This window comes from Ursus arctos, unplaced genomic scaffold, assembly GCF_023065955.2.
Source record: "Ursus arctos isolate Adak ecotype North America unplaced genomic scaffold, UrsArc2.0 scaffold_2, whole genome shotgun sequence".
NCBI classification, from domain to species: Eukaryota; Metazoa; Chordata; class Mammalia; order Carnivora; family Ursidae; genus Ursus; species Ursus arctos.
In genome coordinates, this window is record NW_026622874.1 from 81,979,740 (window position 1) to 82,003,515 (window position 23,776).

Here is a 23,776-nt window from a genome sequence, read left to right on the forward strand (position 1 = left end):
ATCAAAGATTAGTTGCCCAAAGAGCTGAGGGTCCATTTCTGGGTTCTCTATTCTGTTCCATTGGTCTATGTGCCTGTTTTTGTGCCAGTACCATGCTGTCTTAGTGATCACAGCTTTGTAGTATAGCTTGAAATCTGGCAACGTGATGCCCCCAGCTTTGTTTTTTACTTTTCAAACAATTCCTTGGCGATTCATGGCCTTTTCTGGTTCCACACAAATTTAAGGGCTGTTTGTTCCAGTTCTTTGAAAAATGTCATTGATATTTTGATCAGGATGGCATTGAAAGTGTAGATTGCTCTGGGTAGCATGGACATTTTAACTATGTTTATTCTTCCGATCCATGAGCATGGAATATTTTTCCATCATTTTGTGTCTTCTTCAATGTCTTTCAAGAATGATTTGAGTTTCTAGAATATAGATCCTTTACGTCTCTGGTTAAGTTAATTCTGAGATAACGTATGATTTTTGGTGCTATTGTAAATGGGATGGATTCCCTAATTTCTCTCTCTTCAATGTCATTGTTTGTGTATAGAAATGCAACTGATTTCTGAGCATTGATTTTGTATCCTGCCACATTACTGAATTGCTCTATAAGTTCTAGTAGTTTGGGGTGGATTCTTTTGGGTTTTCCATATAGAGTATCATGTCATCTGTGAAGAGAGACAGTTTGACTTCTTCTTTGTCAATTTGTATACCTTTGATCCCTTTTTGTTGTCTGATTGCTGTTGCAAGGACATCTAGTACTATGTTGAATAATAATGGCGAGAGTGGGCATCCTTGTTGTATTCCTGATCTTAAGGGAAAGGTTTTCAGCTTTTCCCCATTGAGAATGACATTCGCCGTAGGCTTTTCATAGATGGTTTTTATGAAATTGAGGTTGTACCCTCTATCCCTACACTCTGAAGGGTTTTAATCAGGAAAGGATGCTGTATTTTGTCAAATGCTTTTTCTTCATCAGTTGAAAGGATCATATGGTTCTTGACTCTTTTCTTGTTGATATGATCTTTCACACTGATCGATTCATGAATGTTGAACCACCCTTGCATCCCAGGGATGAATCCCACTTGGTTGTGATGGATACTCCTTTTAATGTACTGTTGGATCCTATTAGCTAGGATCTTGTTGAGAATTTTGACGTCCATATTCATCAGGGATATCGGTCTGTAATTCTTCTCTTTGATGGGGTCTTTGCCTGGTTTGGGGATCAAGGTAATACTGGCTTCATAGAATGAGTTTGGTAGTTCTCCTTCTGTTTCTATTTTTTGAAACTGCTTTAGGAGAATAGGTATTATTTCTACTTTGAATGTTTGGTAGAATTCCCCGGGGAATCTGCCAGGCCCTGGACTCTTGTTTTTGGGGAGGTTTCTGATCACTGCTTCAATGTCTTCATAATTAATCAGTCTGTTTAAATAATCAGTTTCTTCCTGTTTCAGTCTTGGTAGTTTATAGGTTTCCAGGAAGGCATCCATTTCTTCCAGGTTGTTTAATTTATTGGCATAAAGCTGTTGATAAAAGTTTCTAATGATCCTTCCTCAAATGTTTATAGTTTTCTAAAAGTTTTAGTTTTATACTTAACATCTAAATTCATGATCCATATGGCATTAATCTTAGTCATACATGTGAGTTGTGGGTCAAGGTTAAATTTTGTGCTTGTGGATGTCCAGTTGCTCCAGCGACATTTGTTAAATTATGGTATCCATTAAAAAATTTTTGAACCTTTATCAAAAATCAAAAATCAGTGTGTGAGTCAACTTTGGGGTTCCTTTTCTACTCCATTAATCTGTGTATCTGTTCCTTCACCAATATCATGCTTGAAATCTGGTAGACCAATTCCTCCTACTTTTTCGTTTCCTAAAGTTGCTTAGTTCCTTTGCTTTCCATTTAAATTTTAGAATAAACTTGTCTATAAATTTAAAAAATTGTGATGGAATTTTGATAAGATTTTATTAAATCTGTATATCAATTTGGGGAGAGGTGATATCTTTACTCTGTTGGATATTCCAATCCATGAACACAACCTATTTATTTAGAATTCCATTTATTAAGAACTTTTTGTTTCTTTCTCAGTGTTGTGTACTTTCCCTCACACATGTCCTGTATACGTTTTGTTATATTTACACCTAAGTATTTCTTTTTTGAGTAAATGTAAATGGTATTGTATTCTTAATTTTGTTGTCCATATGGTTATTCTAGTGCATAGGAAATAATTGATTTTTGTATCTTTATTTTGTAACTTGCAACCTTGACGAACTCATGTATTAGTTTTTAAAAAATGGGTGTTATACACAAATAATGAATCATGGAACATTACATCAAAAACTAAGGATGTACTGTATGGTGACTAACAAAACATAATAAAAAATCATTAAAAAATTCTTTTTCATGAATTCCTTTCGATTTTCTATATAGACAGTCATGTCACCTGCAAATAAAAGCAGTTTCATTTCTTCTTTTATTACCTGTATGCCTATTAATCCCTATTTATGCTTTATTGCACTGGATAGAACCTCAAGCACAGTGCTGAATCAGGGTGGTGATAATAGGCATTCTTTACTTGTTCCCAGTTTTAGGGGGAAAGCATGCATCTTTCATCAAAAGTATAATCTTAGCTGTAGAAATTTTTTAGATGTTCTATATAAAAGTGAGGAAGTTTAGCTCTATAACTTTTCTTCAGAGTTTTCTCATGAATGATTACTGAGTTTTGTCACAAGTGTTTTATGCATAAGTTGATAGGATTATTAATGATTTTTCTACTTCAGCCTTAAATGTGGTGAATAACATTGGTTGAATTTTAAATATTGATCCAGGCTTGAATCCCTGGAATAGACCCCACTTGACCATAGTTGTGATACTTTTTATATATTGATGAATTTTATTTGCTGTTACATTATGTTTGTGAAAGATATTGCTCTGTAATTTTCCTTTTTCTTGGTACTGTCTTTTATGATTTTTCTGTGAGAGTAATACTAACTTGATAAAATGAATTCAGAAATGTTCCCTCCTCCTGTATTTTCTGAAAGATATTGTGTATAATTAATTGACTCTTCCTTAAATATTTTGTAGAATTGTCCAGTGAAAACATCTAGACCCAGTCACTTCTCTGCCTTTTGGCTAAGATCAAGTGAAAACATCTAGAGCTGGAGATTTCTTTTGGGAGAAATTTCTAATTTATGAGTTATTCCTTAAGAATTACAATTATTCAAATGACCTGTATCATATTGGGAGAACTGTTACAGTTTGTGTGTTTTGAGGAAGTGTTCTGTTTCATCGAAATTGTCAAATTGTGTGTATAGGGTTGTTCACAGTATTCCTTTATTGCCGTTTTGATGTCTTCAGAATCTGTAGTGATTTCCCCTATGTCATTTCTAATATTGGTAATTTATGTTTTATCTCTATTTCCCATTCTCTTTCTCACTGTGCTTTTAGCTGAGTATTTTCTAATCAACCTTCTTCCAGTTTCCTGTCTACTCTTCACATGTGTCCAACCTGCTATTTCTTAATTGTAATTGGTGGAGTTGTTTTTTTTTTTTTTTCAATTCTAACATCAATGTTTAATATTTCCTGTGGACTCCAGTTCTCTGGTAAATATTCCGTCTCTAATATCTACTTTATATGTGGATCTATGTCTATTATCTGTGCTTTTTCTTGGTTCTGTTTTTTGCTATACCTACTAATTTTTATTTATTTATTTATTTGATGTAATGTTCCATGATTCATTACTTGCGTATAACACCCAATGCACCATGCAATACATGCCCTCCTTAATATCCATCACTGGCCTACCCCAATCCCCCACCCCCCTCCCCTCTGAAGCCCTCAGTTTGTTTTCCAGAGTCCATAGTTTTTGATATTGTGTATGAAAATTATATAGACTCTACTTGAGATTATCTTCTCCAGAGGAGGTTTAATTTAACTCCTGAAAGGCAGTGAGATTAAGGGAAGATCTACATCCAATCAGGGATTTCAGTGATTTGAGACTGAATTGAAATTTTTATAAGAACTGATTTATATCTTACTCGTACTCTTAGGGTATAGCCCTTCAGGAGCCCCACCAAAAGCTTAAAGATTTACCAATGCATTCCATCACTTATAAATCTAACATGCCTTAAAGGAAAGGCGGTATGGAATGTTTGGCATAATTTAGTGCATTTTCATTCCTTCTAGGGGCTTATCCCCCAAATGTTGATTGCTTTTTTAGATATCTAATACCCTCAAAGAGGTGATTTCTTATTAGTTTAATCCAGTTTTTTTTTTATTTTCACAGAGGAAGGTTTTTTCCTGCTTTAAGCAATAAAATCTATAAGTGGAAATATTTATGGATCTCTTTAAGATAGATTAGGGGTGCCTGGGTGACTCAGTCAGTTAAACATCTGCCTTTGGCTCAGGTCATGATCCGAGGGTCCTGGGCAGGAAGCCTGCTTTTCTTCCTCTCCTCCCCGTTTGTGCTCTCTCTTGCTATCTCTGTCTCTCTCTCTCAAATAAATAAATAAAATATTTAAAAACAAAAGATAAAATCTATACCGTGTTGCCTGTGTTTTCTCAGTGAAGTAGGAATCTAGGTCACGGCTCTGAAGTAAGAGAGCTTGGAATTTAATGATAGAATAGAGTGCTTACTACTGGGTATTTACCCCAAAGATACAGACGTAGTGAAGAGAAGGGCCATATGCACCCCAATGTTCATAGCAGCAATGTCCACAATAGCTAAATCGTGGAAGGAGCCGAGATGCCCTTCAACAGATGACTGGATTAAGAAGTTGTGGTCCATATATACAATGGAATATTACTCAGCTATCAGAAAGAACGAGTTCTCAACATTTGCTACAACATGGACAGCACTGGAGGAGATAATGCTAAGTGAAATAAGTCAAGCAGAGAAAGACAACTATCATATGATTTCTCTCATCTATGGAACATAAGAACTAGGATGATCGGTAGGGGAAGAAAGGGATAAAGAAAGGGGGGGTAATCAGAAGGGGGAATGAAACATGAGAGACTATGGACTATGAGAAACAAACTGAGGACTTCAGAGGGGAGGGGGGTGGGGGAATGGGATAGACCGGTGATGGGTAGTAAGGAGGGCACGTATTGCATGGTGCACTGGGTGTTATACACAACTAATGAATCATCGAGCCTTACATCGGAAACTGGGGATGTACTGTATGGTGACTAACATAATATAATAAAAAATCATTTAAAAAAAAAAAAAAAAAAAAAAAAGAATAGAGTGCTTAAGAAGAATGTCAAATGTTTGAAATAATCATTATAAGAAACTTGAAAGGGATGAGAGCCAAGTAAAATTATTTGTTCCTTTTCCCAACATACATTGTAGATGGCTTCCTTTGTGGATAAACTGATCAATGTTATTTCCTCATCCTAGGTGACCTACTGAAATACTTAATGGAAAATGAAGATTGTATTCACTTATGCATTGTTGCATTTTCCATTGAGGTGAAGACAAATAAAATAATTCTTACTGGTCTTTTCAACAATCAAGCATATCATTCACCATCTCTGACCCTGGCAATATTAGACAACATTCTTCTCATGACAATTGCTGGCTCTAATGCTTCCATAACAGTCTTCAATAAACCTCAGCCACACTCTGAAGTTAAAAAACGAAGTGAAACGTATGTTATTCTTTTTATTAAAATTTGGTATTTTTTAAAGATTTATTTATTTATTTGAGAGAGAGAGAGAAAGAGTGAGCAAAAGCAGGATATGATTACATTTACATGATTAAAAATAGCTATTGATGGAAATTTATATTTTCTGTTGTATTAATTTCCTGATATATCTACTTTTGTTCCTTCTTCTGCAGATTATCAGATGGATTCCAGGTGGCCTTAAATATACATTTTGGCATGGCCCTTTTAATCAGTGGCTTTTGTCTCCTGACAGTGACTGAACGAGTCACTAAGGCAAAACACATCCAATTTTTGAGTGGGGTTTATGTCCCTGTGTACTGGCTTTCTGCTCTACTGTGGGATTTCATCATCTTCTTCATTACCTGCTGCTTACTACTGGTAAGTGTTAGATACAGTTTGTTGAGGGCTCATTTTCCCTCGTACCCCCTGGAGAATTCCTGTTTTCTAATTCTATAACTCAAAATGTAACTATATTTGGAAATAGGGCCTTCAAAGTGGTGGTTAAGTTAAAATGAAGTAGGGTAGGCCCTAATCCATTCTGACTGGTATGCTTTTTAGGAAGAGGATATTAGAACATACAAAAAGATACGAAGAGTATGCATGCACATAGTAATGACCATGTGAGGACATAGCCAAAAGGTGGACATTTCAAGCCAAAGAGAGAGACCTTAGAAAAACCAACCCTAAGAGAAGATGGCGGCAGGATAGGAGGATGCTAGGCTCATCTGCTCCCAAAAATAAAACTAGATAGCTATCAAATAATTCTAAATACTCCAAAAATCAACCTGAAGACTGACAGAACAAATTCTACAACTAAAGGAAGAGAAGAAGCCACAACATAGAAGGTACAAGTATGGAGACTTGGTTTAGGGGAGAAACAGATCACTGGTGCTGTGGAGGAAAGGGAGCTGTGGTCACAGAGAAAGGTGAGAGAGAGGAGAGCATAAGGGAATGCACGAGGAGAATATTTCCCCAAAGACACTGCTGGGAAAATGAGACGGGATGATTTTTGTGAGTTCTTGCAACCATCAGGGTTTAAAGCCTGGAGTTTTAAAGGTCAGCAGGTTTGACTAGGATAGAGCCCTGAAGGCACTATGCTGCTCCTGGAAAGAAGGCGGGCAAACAATCCAGAGGCAGAAAGCATGGAAACAGTGATCCAAAAAACACCTGGGACACACAGCGGGGAGACTATTTGCTTTTCTCAGAGTGCTTCCCTTAGAGGCAGCATTCATAGAGGACACCTCTCTGGGAGACAAAGGAGCTGGCTGGTACTATTTCACCCCCCTGCCCCTCATCACAAATACACAACCACATTCAGGAAACAGTGCAGCATCTACACAGACTGCCTAACTTGCTTACAGTAAGTCCCACATTTCTGTGCTGTGGTGGAACTGCCCTTCTCGGTCAAGCATGTCTCAGTCCCAGTGCAGTGGGACCCTTCCTCAGAAGACCCTTGACCATGCCACATCTCCCAGCGAAAGAGTTCTGCTGGGCTTCAGTTCTAGTGGAAGTAGTATCCGGTCTCATTTAATAAGTAGACTAAAGCACACCTAGTTAAAACTATCCACATTGTGGCCAAGGACAAAATACTACCCACTGCAGACAAGGAGAGCTTCTGCAGACAACTGACCTAAAGGATAGAGCAAGCAATACACAATAGCAGAGCACACACAGCACACACCAGAGACACTGAAGTGCCGGGCTCTGGACACTACATGATCTCTTCTTCATAAAGCCATTTACTATCAGGAGCAAGAAACATAACTGGATTTTCTAACACAAAGAGGAATGCAATTACTTAGACAAAATGCCAAAATGGAGGAATTCATCCCAAATGAAAGAACAAAGTAAGAGATCATAGCAAGATACCTAAGTGAAACACATATAAGTAATATGCCTGATGGAGAATTTAAAGCAACAATTGACTTGGTTAGATTTTAGTTCTTTTATTTCTCCAGAAAGCAATTCTCTAGTGTCTTCTATGCTTTTTTCAAGCCCAACTAGTATCTTTATAATCATTATTCTGAACTCTAGTTCCGACATCTTACTAATGTCCATATTGATTAGGTCCCTGGCAGTCAGTACTGCCTCTTGTTCTCTCTTTTGAGGTGAGTTTTTCCATCTTGTCATTCTGTCCATAGAAGGATACATGAACCAGAGAGCAAAATACTAAAATGGCAACAACAATCACAGAGAAATATACACTAAACAAATCAGAAGAGACCCAAAACTGGGGGGGTGGGGAAAGAGAGAGAGACAGGTGAGCAGAATAGAGCAATACACTGGATTCTGTGTGTATTTTGGTCTGTTTTTTAGAAAACTAGATCCCAAAATTATAAAGAAAGAAAAACTTATATATGTACAAAAATAAAATTAAATACAATGAAAGGATAGAATGTAACTGTAAAAATGGAAATTAAAAGACAAGAAAAAAACAAAAGAGAAAGAAAAATAACAGCAACAACAACAACAAAAAGGGCTATAAGGAAAAAAAGGGCTATAAACAGACAGGTGAACAGAACAGAGCAATATGCTATCTCCTGAGTGTATTTTGGTCCGTTTGTTAGAGGAAATTACATCTCAAAATTGTAAAGAAAGAAAAACTTATATATACAAAAATAAAATTAAATACATTGAAAGGACAGAATGTAACTGTAAAGATGAAAATTTAGAAAGACTTTAACAAAACAAAACAAAAAAAGAGGAAATGATCAGGTGGGTGAATAGAACAGAGCCATACACTAGATTTTGGGTGTATTTTGGTCTGGTAGAAGAAACTGCATCCCAAAATGTTAAAGAAAGAAAAACTTATGTATATACAAAAATAAGATTAAATACAATGAAAGGATAGAATGTGACTATAAAAATGAAAATTAAAAAAGGGTTCTTTAAAAAGGAGTTGATAAAATGAGAAATTGGTTGAAAAAGGAAAGAAGAATTTCTAAAAAAGAAAATTAAAAAAATTAAAGTTGAAAGACTAAAGAATCATGGGGGAAAAGCCATGAGTTCTATGTGCCGTATTCCCCTAGCGCTGGAGTTTTGTAGTTCTCGTTGATTGGTAAACTTGGTGTTGGCTGGATGTATTTGCTGATCTTCTGGGGGGAGGGACCTGTTGCATTGATTCTCAAATGTCTTTGCACCAGGCAAAATTGCACCGCCCTCGCCAGGGGGCCAGGCTAAGTAATCTACTCTGGTTTGCTCTATGTGGCTTTTGTTCCCTGAAGGCTTTCCTTGCAGCTTTAGAGGATGAGAATGAAAATGGTGGCCTCTAAATCTCTGGCCCTGCGGAGATCTACAGTGCCTGGATGGGTGAAGCCTGATTTGTATATGCCTACCTGGATGAGACTAATTGAGCTGCAGTAAGAATCTGGCTGAGTTCAGCCAAGAAAATTCAGAGGAGGCCCAGCGTTCCAGGCACTCCTGTCTCCCTGGTCTCCATTGGAATCCGTGCTCACCCATCCTGTGACTGAGCATTTGTAGCTCAGGCACACGACACCATTTCGAATCTCCAAACCCTACAGATTCCTGTGGTGGGCTCCCATGCCACTCCTCCCAGGGGAGAAAGGGATCTTCCCAGTTCTGCCAATTTTTGGGCCCCTGCTCAAAGAGCAGTGGCCCGACTGTGCTGCGGCTCAGTTTATGGCCACCCTGAGCTGAGAGCCCACTCCTTGCCTCAGTCTTTGCAGCTGGCTTCCCCGCTCTGATACCTGGGAACTCTGTCAAGCTCAGGCAGCCCCAGTCTTCCTGTGACCCCAGGGATCCTGAGACCGTACTGTCCCAGCGAGTGTTCCACGCCCTGCTTAGGCACTGGAGTGACATCCCTCACCAGAGCAGACTTCTTTTTTTTCTTTTTTTTTTTAATTTTTATTATGTTAGTCACCATACAGTACATCCTTAGTTTTTGATGTAGTGTTCCATGATTCTTGTTTGCATATAATACCCAGTGCTCCATGCAATATGTGCCCTCCTTAATACCCATCACTGGGCTAGCCCATTCCCCTCAGCCCCTCCCCTCTGAAACCCTCAGTTTGTTTCCCAGAGTCCATAGTCTCTTGTGGTTCATTCGCACTTCTGTTTACCACCCCCCCCTTCATTATTCCCAGAGCAGACTTCTAAATATTCCGATTTTGTGCTCTGCTGCTCTATCACTTGCTGGTAGTGGCTGACCGAGGCTCCTTCCCCGCACAGTCTATCTTCCTGTATATCGCCTCAGATTCACTTCTCTGTATATCTTACCTTCCAGAAAGTGGTCATTTTTCTGTTCATAGAGTTGCTGCTATTCTATTCTTTGATCTCTTGTTGAGTTCACAGGTGTTCAGAATGGTTTGATAGCTGTCTGGCTGAGTTCTTGGACCAGATGAAAATTAAGGTCTCCTACTCCTCTGTGATCTTGAGATAGAATAAAAAATGGAGACTCTAACTGCTAGGATAAATGAGGCAGAAGAGAGAATTAGTGATATAAAAGACCAAACGATGGAGAATAAAGAAGCTGAGAAAAAGGAAGATGAACACCTACTGGATCACAAGGGGAAAATTTGAGAAATAAGTGATACCATAAAGCGAAACAACATTAGAATAATTGGGATTCCAGAAGAAAGGGAAAGAGAGAGGGGGCAGAAGGTATATGGAAGAAATTATAGCAGAGAACATCCCTAATCTGGGGAAGGAAACAGACATCAAAATGCGGGAGGCACAGAGAAGCCCCCCTCAAAATCAATAAAAATAGGTCAACACCCTGACATATAATAGTGAAACAAATCTCAGAGACAAAGAGAAAATCCTGAAAGTGCCTTGGGACAAGAGGTCTGTAACCTACAAGGGTAAAAACATTAGATTGGCAGCAGACCTATCCATGGAAACCTGGCAATCCAGAAAGGACTGGCATGACATATTCAGGGTGCTAAATGAGAAAAATATGCAGCCAAGAATACTTTATCCAGCTAGGCTTCTCATTGAAAATAGGAGTGATAAAAAAAACTTCCAGGACAAACAGAAACCAAAAGAATTTGTGATCACCAAACCAGCCCTACAAGAAATATTGAAAGCAGTAGTTTAAGCAAAGAGAGAGCCCAAAAGTAGCAGACAAAAAGGAACAAAGACAATATACAGTATAGTCACTTTACAGGGAATAAAATGGCACTAAATTCATGTCTTTCAGTAGTTACCCTGAATGTAAATGGCTGAATGCCCCCAATCAAAAGACACAGGGTATCAGATTGGATAAAACAGCAAGACCCATCGATATGTTGTCTGCAAGAGACTCATTTTAGACCCAAAGACACCTCCAGATTTAAAATGAGGGGATGGAAAACCATTTATCATACTAATGGACATCAAAAGAAAGCTGGAGTGGCAATCCTTTTATGAGACAAATTAGATTTTAAACCAAAGGCTGTAATAAGAAATGAGGAAGGACACTATATCGTAATTAAAGGGTTAATGGAAGAAGATCTAACAATTGTAAATATTTATGCCCCTAACATGGGAGCAGCCAATTATATAAGCCAATTAATAACAAAATCAAAGAAACACATCAATAATAATAATACAATAATAGTAGGGGACTTTAATACCCCCCCACACACTGCAATGGATGGATCATCTAAACAGAAGATCAAGAAGGAAATAAGGACTTTGAATGACACACTGGACTAGATGGACTTCACAGATATATTCAGAGCATTCCATCCCAAAGCAACAGAATACACATTCTTCCCAAGTGCACATGGAACATTCTCCAGAACAGATCACATCCTGGGTCACAAATCAGGTCTCAACCAGTACCAAAAGACTGGGATCATTCCTTGCATATTTTCATACCACAATGCTTTGAAACTAGAACTCAATCACAAGAGGAAATTTGGAAAGAACTCAACTACATGAAGGCTAAAGAGCATCCTACTAAAGAATGAATGGTCCCCTTTCTCCACATCCTCTCCAGCAATTGTTTCTTGCCTTGTCAATTTTTGCCATTCTAACTGGTGTAAGGTGGTATCTTAGTGTGGTTTTGATTTGAATTTCCCTGATGGCTAATGATTTTGAACATTTTTTCATGTGTCTGTTAGCCATTTGTATGTCATCATTGGAAAATGTCTGTTCATATCTTCTGCCCATTTTATGATTTGTTTATTTGTTTCTCGTGTATTGAGAGGATGTGGAGAAAGGGGATCCCTCCTACATTGTTGGTGGGAATGTGAGTTGGTACAGCCACTCTGGAAAACAGTGTGGAGGTCCCTTAAAAAGTTAAAAATGGAGCTACCCTATGACCCAGCCATTGCACTACTGGGTATTTACCCCAAAGATACAGACGTAGTGAAGAGAAGGGCCATATGCACCCCAATGTTCATAGCAGCATTGTCCAACAATAGCCAAATCATGGAAGGAACCGAGATGCCCTTCAACAGATGACTGGATTAAGAAGTTGTGGCCCATATATACAATGGAATATTACTCCTCTATCAGAAAGAACGAGTTCTCAACATTTGCTGCAACATGGACGGCACTGTAGGAGATAATGCTAAGTGAAATAAGTCAAGCAGAGAAAGACAATTATCATATGATTTCTCTCATCTATGGAACATAGGAACTAGGAAGATCTGTAGGGGAAGAAAGGGATAAAGAATAGGGGGGTAATCAGAAGGGGGAATGAAACATGAGAGACTATGGACTCTGAGAAACAAACTGAGGGCTTCAGAGGGGAGGGTGGTGGGGGAATGGGATAGAGTGGTGATGGGTAGTAAGGAAGGCACGTATTGCATGGTGCACTGGGTGTTATATGCAACTAAGGAATCATGGAACTTTACATCAGAAACCAGGGATGTACTGTATGGTGACTAACATAATATAATAAAAAAACATTAAAATAAAAAAAATTTTTAAAAATGCCTTTACAAAAAAAAAAAAAAAGGAAGAATGAATGGGTCAACCAGGAAATTAAAGAAGAATTATAAAAATTCATGGAAACAAATGAAAATAAAAACACAACTATTCAAAACCTTTGGGATACAGCAAAGGTGGTCCTAAGAGGGAAGTGTATAACACTACAAACCTTTCTTAAGAACAAGAAAGTTCTCAAATACACAACCTAACCTTATACCCAAAGGAGCTGGAGAAATAACAGCAAATAAAGCATAAACTGAGCAGGAAAGAGAAATAATAAAGATTAGAGCAGAAATCAATTAAATAGGAACCAAAAGAACAGTAGAACAGAGAAATGAAACTAGGAACTGTTTCTTTGAAATAATTAATAAGATCGATAAACCCTTAGCCAGACTTATCAAAAAGAAAAGGGAAAGGACCTAATTAAATAAAATCATGAATGAAGGAGGAGAAATCACAACCAACACCAAAGAAATTATAAGAAAACAATTATAAGAACATATTATGAGGAATTATATGCCAACAAATTAGGCAATCTGGAAGAAATAGATGCATTCCTAGAGACCTAAAACTACCAAAACTGAACCAGGAAGAAATAGAAAACCTGAACAGACCCATATCCAGCTAGGAAATTGAAGCAGTAATCAAAAATCTCCCAATGAATAAGAGCCCAGGGACAGATGCCTTCCCAGGGAAATTCTACCAAGCAGTTAAAGAAGAATTAATACATGTTCTCCCAAAGCTGTTTCAAAAAATAGAAATGGAAGGAAAACTTCTGAACTCTTTTTATGAGGCCAGCATTACCTTGATCCCTAAACCAGATAAAGACCACACCAGAAAGGAGAATTACAGACCAATATCCCTGATGAACATGGATGCAAAAATTCTCCCCAAGATACTAGCCAATAGGATCCAACACTACATTAAAAAGATTATGACCAATTGGGATTTATTCCTGGGCTGCCAGGGTGATTCCACATCTGCAAATCAATCAATGTGATAGATCACATAAATAAAAGAAAGGAGAAGAACCATAAGATCTTCTCAATAGATACAGAAAAAGCATTTGACAAAGTCCAGCATCCTTTCTTGATTAATACTCTTCACAGTGTAGGGATAGAGGGTACATACCTCAATATCCTAAAAGCCATCTATGAAAAACCCACAGAGAATATCATTCTCATTGGGGAAAAACTGAGAGCTTTTCCCCTAAGATCGGGAACAGAGCAGGATGCCCACTCTCACCACTGCTGTTCAACATAGTACTAGAAGTCCTAGCCTCAGCAATCAGACAACAAAAAGAAATAAAAGGCATCCAAGTCAGCAAAGAAAAAGTCAAACTCTCACTCTTTGCAGATGACATGATACTCTATGAGGAAAACCCAAAAGACTCCACCCCAAAATTGCTAGAACTCATGCAGGAATTCAGTAAAGTGGCAGGATATAAAATCAATGCACAGAAATTAGTTGCATTTCTATACACCAACAATGAGACAGAATAAAGAGAAATTAAGGAGTCAATCCCATTTACAATTGCACCAAAAACCATAAAATACCTAGGAATAAATCTAACGAAAGAGGCAAAGGATCTGTACCCAAAAAACTATAGGACAATCATGAAAGAAATTGAGGAAGACACAGAGCAGTGGAAAAATGTTCCATGCTCATGGATTGGAAGAACAAATATTGTTAAAATGTCTATGCTACCTAGAGCAATCTACACATTCAATGCAATCCCTATCAAAATACCATCAACTGTTTTCACAGAGCTGGAACAAATAATCCTAAAATTTGCAAAGAACCAGAAAAGACCCCGAATAGCCAAAGAAATGTTGAAAATGAAAACCAAAGCTGGTGACATCACAATTCTGGACTTCAAGCTCTATGACAAAGCTGTAATCATCAAGACAGTATGGTACTGGCACAAAAACAGACATGTAGACCAATGGAACAGAATAGAGAACCCAGAAATCGACCTTCAACTCTATGGTCAACTAATCTTTGACAAAGGAAAGAATAGCCAAGGGAAAAAAGACAGTCTCTTCAATAAATAGTGTTGGGAAATTGGACAGCCACATGCAGAGGAATGAACCTGGACCATTTCCTTATACCATACACAAAAATAGACTCAAAATCAATGAAAGACCTAAATGTGACAGGAATCCATCAAAATCCTAGAGGAGAACATAGGCAGCAACCTCTATGACCGCAGCCACAGCAAATTCTTGTTAGACGTGTCTCCAAAGGCAAGGGAAACAGGTAAAAATGAAATACTGGGACTTCATCAAGGTAAAAAGCTTTTGCACAGCCAAGGAAACAGTCAACAAAACCAAAAGACAACCAACATAATGGGAGAAGATATTTACAAATGGCATATCAGATAAAGGGCTAGTATCCAAAATACATGAAGAACTTATCAAACTCAACACCCAAAGAACAAATAATCTGATCAAGAAATGGGCAGAAGACATGAACAGACATTTCTGCAAAAAAAGACATCCAAATGGCCAACAGACACATGAAAAAGTGCTCAACATCACTCGGCATCAGGGAAATACAAATCAAAACCACAATGAGATACCACCTCACTCCAGTCAGAATGGCTAAAATTAACAAATCAGAAAATGACAGATGTTGGTGAGGAGGTGGAGAAAAGGGAACCCTCCTACACTGTTGGTGGGAATGCAAGCCAGTACAGCCACTCTGGAAAACAGTATGGAAGTTCCTCAAAAAGTTGAAACTAGAGCTACCCTATGACCCAGCAATTGGACTACTGGGTATTTATCCCAAAGATACAAATGTAGTGACCCAAAGGGGCACCTGCACCCCAATGTTTATAGCAGCAATGTCCACAAGAGCCAAACTATGGAAAGAGCCCAGATGTACGTCGACAGATGAATGGATATAAGAAGAGGTGAGATTGATAGATAGACAGACAGATACACACACACACACACACACACACACACACACACACACTGGAATATTATGCAGCCATCAAAAAAAGAAAACTTGCCATTTGCAACAATGGGGATGGAACTAGAGGGTATTATGCTAAGTTAAATAAGTCAGTCAATTATCATATGATCTCACTGATACGTGGAATTTAAGAAACAAGGCAGAGGATCATAGGGGAAGAGAGGAAAAAATGAAACAAGATGAAACCAGAGATGGAGACAAACCATAAGAGACTCTTAATCTTAGGAAACAAACTGAGGGTTGCTGGACGGGAGAGGGGTGGGGGAATGGGGTAACTGGTGATGGACATTGGGGTGGGTATGTGTTGTAATGACCACTGGGTACTATATATGACTGATGAATCACAGACCTGTATCGCTGAAACAATACATAATTAATTAACTGAATTTAAATATAAATAAATAAATAAATAAATAAATAAATAAATAAATAAAATGCAGACCCACGCTACAAGTGCATGTTATTAAATGACATATCTGTGTAACTGACAATATTGTAATATATATTGTGAATATGACCGATCCATTAGATAAAGAATCCATATGTGTGAAAATGTTTTAAATAACAAAACAAAAAGTTTGTGCTTTAAATAAAACAATCACTAAAAAATAATTAAATTTAAAAAATTAAAAAACGATTACTAATACCATAAAAAAATAAAGCAACAACCGTAAGGATACTCACTGGGCTTGTGAAGAGAATGTAAGACATTAGGGAGATCTTTACCACGGAAATAAAAGAGTTAAAAAAGAATCCATCAGAAATGAAGAATGCAATAACTGAGATTGGGAACAGGTTTGATGCAATGAAGAGTGGGCTGGAAGAAGCAGAGGATGAATTAGTGATATAGAAGACAATGGAAAATAGAAAAGCTGAACAAAAGAGAGAAAAAAGAATTATGGAACATGAAAATAGACTTAGGTAACTCAGTGACTCCATCAAACTTTATAGTATTTGTTTCCAGAGTCCCAGAAGAAGAAGAGAGAGAATAGGGGGCAGAAAATTTATGTGAGGAATTAATAGCTGAAACTTTCCCTTATCTGGGGAAGGAAACAGACATCCAAATCCAGGAGGCACAGAGAACACCCATCAAGATCAACAAAAGCAGGCCAATAAGATGTATTGTAATTAAATTTGGAAGGCACGTATTGCATGGTGTACTGGGTGTTATACGTGACTAGTGAATCATGGAACTTTACATCAAAAACCAGGGATGTACTGTATGGTGACTAACATAATTTAAAAAATTATTATAAAAAATAAAAATAAATTTGCAAAATAGAGTGATAAGAAAAAATCTTAAAAACAACAAGACAAAAGAAGTCCTTAACATACAAGGGAAAACCCATAAGGCTAGCAGATCTTTCAACAGAAAGAAAAAATCTCCAGAAACAACAGAATAACAAAATAGCAATAAATACATATCTATCAATAATTAAGCTCCAGAGTTGCTTGGGTGGTTGTGATGGGAGTGGAGGAGTAGGATAGGGAGTAGGAGACCTGGTTCAAAGGTATGATAGGTAAGGTATAACCAGAGATAAAAATCTTTAGAGAAATAGGCTCTCGAGAAATAATCCTTCTGGGAAAGGTGAGAGTTAGCCTTATTGGGGGAAAGTATACTGACTTTGTTAATTAAAAAAACATTTCAGGGGTGCATGGGTGGCGCAGTCATTAAGCATCTGCCTTCAGCTCAGGGAGTGATCCCAGAGTCCTGGGATCGAGCCCCACATCAGGCTCCTCCTCTAGGAGCCTGCTTCTTCCTCTCCCACTTCCCCCTTGCTTGTGTTCCCTCTCTCGCTGGCTGTCTTTGTCAAATAAATAAATAAAATATTAAAAAAAAAAAAACGTTTCAGGTAGAAAAAAATAAAGGGAATTATGGTTCTGCTCATTGAACTATCTGGTGAATAAGAGGTAAAAGTATCTTCATGCTCCTAGTTTGAAGTAGTTTTAGAGGCTAATTGATTTAATGAATGAATACTTCCGTGCTAAATAGCGATAGGACTTGCTATCTCCTGTAAACATTCTGGCGTGCATTATTTTTTACTTGCCCTTCACCTTGCCCTTATCTCTATGCCCTCTGTGTTTCAGGGAGCATTCAAATTCTGCCAGTTGGATATTTACATCATGGATTACCATTTTCTGGACACAATGCTGATCTTCACGCTATATGGCTGGTCTGCCATTCCCCTCATGTACCTGCTGAGCTTCTTGTTTACTAGAAGTACTTCTGCCTACATCAAACTTGTCCTATTCAACTACCTTTCAGGCATTTTCAGTCTCCTCATAGATGCCACACTTCAATTCGGTAAGGATAAGGGCTTCACAAAGTTTCTCTTAACCCAGAAGTCACCAGTAAATAAATAAATAGGAATGGACTAAGGACATTAGTAGACGATTAAGTTCTAAGTTTTGGGAAAATCCTGTACTTGATGTAAGTCCATAAAATTATTTTTGAGTGCCTATGATATTCTGGGTGCTGTGTTAGGTAGAGCGGGGATCCTCATGCTGAACTGATAGGGCTGAATGTGACCTACAAGACCTTTGACAAGGTTCCTCCACTGTATCCCCACCTCTGGTAATTCCATCACATGACTTAAGGAATCTGTTTTGCAACAGTTATGGGAAATTTTAGGAACATTTGTCCAGAAACTCATTTGTCACAGAGAGAGGGAGAATACAAAAAAGCAGCTTTCTTTTTAGAAGGGTGGCCTCAGAAAGTTAGAATAAATTCTATCTCAACTATATGAGGCCATTGTTATCTTTAAAAGTGTTCCCTCTTGATGTTATGGCAATTTGTAATGAGGTGAAGAGAGGGAAGAGTGGAGGGGAATCCTGAGTTCTTGGGAGAGGCTGACAGTTTTGTTCAAGGAAGGTTTTATGGTGTGGCTTTTCTTCCCTAATTCAATGACAAGGCACAAGATTGTGAGCACCCTGAGAAGATTTTCCAAGAAGAAAATCTCTGTATGCATCTAACATACATATAATTATTTAAGCCAGTTTTCCTTCCTTCCAGGAATGGTTTCTGCAGTATTCTTGAATTTGTATTTCCTCATTTTCCTTCTTGGATTTTGAGATTTGGGAAGATCATCACTAAAATGGCCATTGTTGTAAATGGCGTTGTTGATTCACCCTCTAATGTGCATTTCAGTTGGCCTCAGCACTTTCCCACATCCCTTTCCTCCCCTTCTGTTGTTGCTGCCCAAACACTGGCTCCTGCCTTTTCCCTTCGCCCTTCACAGGTCACAAAAAAAAAAAATAATAATAATGTGTAATTTGAGAATGAGTATTTCACATGCATAAGACTTATGCATGATGCAGATGAAAAAACTTGTTAACAGCTATGCCTTAGCACTCATTCTTTCAAAGGATACCCAAATTATGGAAAGCAAATGTTTGTATATGTCTGCACACTTGTCCAAAGAGTACTACTTTGTGACATAAGGAAGAATCACCTGACAGCATTTGAGTCTGTGAGCCCTAATCTAAAAGGAAGTGATCATTTAAGGGACGAGAGAGACATAGTTGTTTCAGAGTAAGAATAGGAATAAATTACTGTTTTAGAAAGTTTTTGAAAGACTTTTTTAGGAGGACTACGTTGCAAAGAGTAATGCAGAGTAGGATGAGAATAAAAAGGAAGCCAGTAGATTTGGCAATTAGAAAATCAAAGGAGACTTCCACTTTTGAGCAGCAGAACAAACACTATGATACTCTGCCAAAAATAATGAACTGAGAAGAAAGTATGGAATTAGCAGAGGCCAACAATAAAATGAAAGCAAGTGTCCTTGAAGGTAAGCAAGCATCAAAGGTAGTTTTGACTTGAGGTTATTGACAGCATCTATTGACCTTAATTTTCCATTTTATAAGTTGTGAGGAACGTAGAAGTCAGAATAAAAAGCATAAAGGTACAACAAAGGTTTAATATCTTCCTATTTAAAATTAGAAGTTCAAAGGGCTATGTCCTTGTTATAAGGGTGAACAAAACTAATGCCACAATAGGACACAGAAAAAAAATTTGTATGGGTTGAATTTGGCACTGAAATGAGGAATAATAATTTCCCTTTGGAATTTGTAAACACATGCAACTATTCATACTGGCTTGTGTCCTGAAATCATAGAACCTATGTAAGCTAAAAAATAATAATAATAATAACCTGATAATTTATTTTAAATAATTTCAGTTGGTTGTGCTCTCAGGTGAATGGCAAAGGGATACATAGTTTCTCGACTTCAAAGTATTCCCATAGTTAAATTTGCTAGAGAACTTGAGATCAAATAAAAGAACAAAGAAAGAAAAAGGAGGAAAAAAACAAGGTCTTAAGAGCAAGTGCTAGCAGAAACCACAAATTGTAGAATCAGAATCAGACCTGCAAAATTAAGATTTGGGGATTTTTAGAATGATATAAAATATGTATGTTTAAAATATTTAAATTACAACAGAGTCTTAGAAATATGTGAAAATATTACTCAACCATCAGAAAGAACGATTACCCAACATTTGCAGCAACATGGACGGGACTGGAGGAGATTATGCTAAGTGAAATAAGTCAAGCAGGGAAAGACAATTATCATATGGTTTCACTCATTTATGGAACATAAGAAACAGCAGGAAGATTGGTAGGAGAAGGAAAGGAAGAATGAAGGGGGGGTAAACAGAAGGGGGAATGAACCATGAGAGACTATGGACTCTGAGAAACAAACTGAGGGCTTCAGAGGGAATGGGGGTGGGGGATTGGGATAGGCCAGTGATGCGTATTCAGGAGGACACATATTCCATGGAGCACTGGGTGTTATACGCAAATAATGAATCATGGACCACTACATCAAAAACTAAAAACTATTAATCACTATGGTGATTAACATAGCATAATAAAAATTATTATTAAAAAAATAAAAATTAAAAAGTAAAATACTTTAAGGAAAAAAAGAAATATGAGCAAATAATAGAATATAAATAATAGAACATATAATAAATAATAGAACAGGTATCCGTGTATGTTATATATGTATACAATATAAATACATATGTTTAAATTATTAATATGTATAATGTGTATTTAATATGCATAAATATGTGTGTTTAATATATTTAACTTGTAATAGAGTGTCTCGGGAATATAAGCAAATAATGGAATATATAAAATAGAATATATAATAAATAATAGAACATAATACATATATATGCATATGGTACATATGTCCATGTATGTTATATACATGTATTATATATACATACATATATATACACACACAAACACACAGAGAACAAGCAGATTTGAAATAGATCCAAATAGAATCCTGAGAAATGTTAAGATTTAATAATAATTTAAATTAAGAACTCAATAGGTAGAAGTATCGCCATACAGATGGTTATTGTTTTTTATCCATTCCATCACCCTATGTCTTTTGATTGGAGCATTTAGCCCATTTACATTCAAAATAATTATTGAAAGATACATATTTATTGCCATTTTATTACTTGCTTTGTGGTTGCTTCTGAAGTTTTTCTCTGATCTTTTCTTTCATGTTTTGCTGATTTTCTTTACATTTAGAGTTCTTTCTGTTCATTCTTTACATATTTATTAGTGGTTTTCAATTTGTGGTTACCATTAGGTTTGTATATAACCTGTCCTGCATATAGTAGTCTATATTAAGTTGATGGTCATTTAAGTTTGAACCCATTCTTCTCTCCTCTCCTCCCCATGTTTTAGGTATATATTATTATATTTTATATCCTTTTTTGTGAAATTAAATACAATTTAAGATTTAGCTCCATAGCCACACTAGCCACATTTCAAGTGCTCAGTAGCCAGATATGTGTATTGGTGCAGCTATAGAGTTATTCCATATTCATAAAAAGATAGTGGTGGTATATATTGTGCCATTTTGGGCATCTGTTCAATTGGCCAGTATCCTGAATTTTTCAATCTGGATCAATTATTTGTCTCTTTATCAGTTTAAAATCTACACTGGACAGAATCACCATGGCTTGGACGCTTGAAGTTTCACTTCTTGCCATCTCTCTTTGGCCAAAGTGTCTTATATGAAATTTCTGTTTAGACTAGCCTTTTACCTTCTTTCTAAAAAACTGAATTGATGATCAGAATTCCATAATTTCAGTTCGTAAATTAAGCATGTTCTTATGTCCAGGGATTTAGTCTCTAATAATTGTTTGTATTAAATGCATTCTTGAGAGAGACAGTAGTTATCTATCAGCTGGTTCCCTTGAAGATTTCTCTACTCTCAAACACATCATAATTTCCTTATCTGTTCCCTACTGTTGAATTCTAGGCTATATCTCCAACTTCTGCTTTACTCCCTTATTTGATCAATTAGGATTAGAAATATAAAAATAGTAGTGGTTTTCTATCCATATCAGGTGCCAGGAAGTCTTATCACGTGGACACCCACTTCACTTTTTTTTTTTTCACTTCACTTTTTTTTTTTTTCACTTTTCAGAACTCTGCAATTACCAACACAAAGTATGTCACTGGATGTCAATTGGAGCAAACTTATTGGGCAGTAATTAGTGTTCTTCAAATATAATAATCTGTTTTTTTTTTAAATTCCCTGAGCTTGGTTTGACCATCCTTGGGGGATTTGTTGTCCTGGGGATAGTTCATTTCCTATAATGAAATCTAATCTTATCATCTCTTTTAGAAGTTCAACATAAGATGTCAAGAACCACCAGAGCCTTCATACTTGATTCGTTACTGTTGTTTCCCAATTACAACCTTGCGAAGTGTATCAGTGACTATTTTACTTTCTACCAGATAAAGAAATGGTGCTCTGGAAATAAGCCTCCTACCTACATAAATTGTAGTAAAGAAAGTAAGTATTATTAACCTTAAGCATGTAACTGCCAGTAATTTTTCTTTTTTTATAATATTTTTTATTATATTATGTTAGTCACCATTCAGTACATCCTTAGTTTTTGATGTAAAGTTCCATGATTCATTGGTTGCGTATAACACCCAGTGCACCATGCAATATGCGCCCTCCTTAATACCCATCTCCAGGCTATCCCAGTTCCCCACCCCCCACCCCTCTGAAGCCCTCAGTTTGTTTCCCAGAGTCCACAGTCTCTCATGGTTCATTCCCCCTTCTGTTACCTCCCCTTCATTCTTCCCTTCCTTCTCCTACCAATCTTCCTGCTGTTTCTTATGTTCCATAAATGAGTGAAACCATATGATAATTGTCTTTCTCTGCTTGACTTATTTCACTTAGCATAATCTCCTCCAGTCCCGTCCATGTTGCTGCAAATGTTGGGTAATCGTTCTTTCTGATGGCTGAGTAATATTCCATTGTATATATGGACCATTTTTCCAGCAAAAAATGGGTTAATTGGGGAATGGCTGAAAATTGCAATACAGGACAAGCAAATTACAGCAAACAATAGGCAAGTCTCACCAACGTTATTTTAGCGAGGAACATTATTTAGGAGGAGGGAGAAAGTTGTGAGGAACTGTTTGAAAAAAAGTCCATTGGAGAGAAGTAAGAGTTCAGGGTGACGACTGTTTCTCATTGGCTGAGTTGCAGGGGTAGTCGATTTCTTATTGGAGATGCAATGAACATTTTTGTTGTTGTTGTTAGGACCTGTAGTCGATGATTCTTTCCTGTTGAGGATTCTTCTTTTCCATTTATAATTGACAATTCTTGTCATTAACAAGTGGTAGGGTGTGAGAGTTCCCCCTACTGGCCTCCTGACTCCACTTTAGTGAGGCTTCCCTTTATTAATTTTCACAGTATTCTTGGGGTCCCTCAGCCTAAGATATTAGTCTCAGGCTTAGCCCATGAGACATGTGGGGAATCAGCCCTTATTTCAAAGGAGAGAGTCAGGACACATGTTCAGTACATAAGTCATTTTGTAAGACTAGGGGAAAACATTTGTAAATATAATAAAACCTCAAAAGCAAAGCCAAAGTAAGTTTAAAGTAGTTGTCAGACATAAAAATAAGAGCTACTAATAATCAACTACCTAGTAATTGTATACATTTTTTTAAATCTTCACAACCTCAAGTTCTCAGTTTTTATATTCATTTTCGAGGAAGATGATGTGCCAGCTTTTATGGTCCCGAACTGGGATTCACAGCTTATGTTTCTTCATTGTATAATGCATTTCATCTTTGGAAAAGAACCTCCAGGGGAAGAATTTGTATGATACTTACTTTTATTATCTCCCACCACCTGCACCACTCATAATCACCCACACTCGCCTGCCCACAACTTATTCGAAGGAATGGGTGAATCCATTCTCCAGTGTTTAATATAGTATC

General features: G+C 37.1%; 1 protein-coding gene across 1 annotated transcript in view; it reads left to right on the plus strand.

The window, feature by feature from the left end:
• The window catches only part of LOC113267501 (phospholipid-transporting ATPase ABCA3-like), a 160,715-nt gene that overhangs the window by 84,411 nt on the left and 52,528 nt on the right, over positions 1 to 23,776 (plus strand). Inside the window, exons 19-22 of the mRNA XM_048224503.1 lie at positions 5,378 to 5,627; positions 5,819 to 6,027; positions 17,596 to 17,808; positions 22,161 to 22,331. Of these exons, the coding sequence (XP_048080460.1) occupies positions 5,378 to 5,627; positions 5,819 to 6,027; positions 17,596 to 17,808; positions 22,161 to 22,331 (843 nt within the window). The remainder of the gene's footprint in view (positions 1 to 5,377; positions 5,628 to 5,818; positions 6,028 to 17,595; positions 17,809 to 22,160; positions 22,332 to 23,776) is intronic.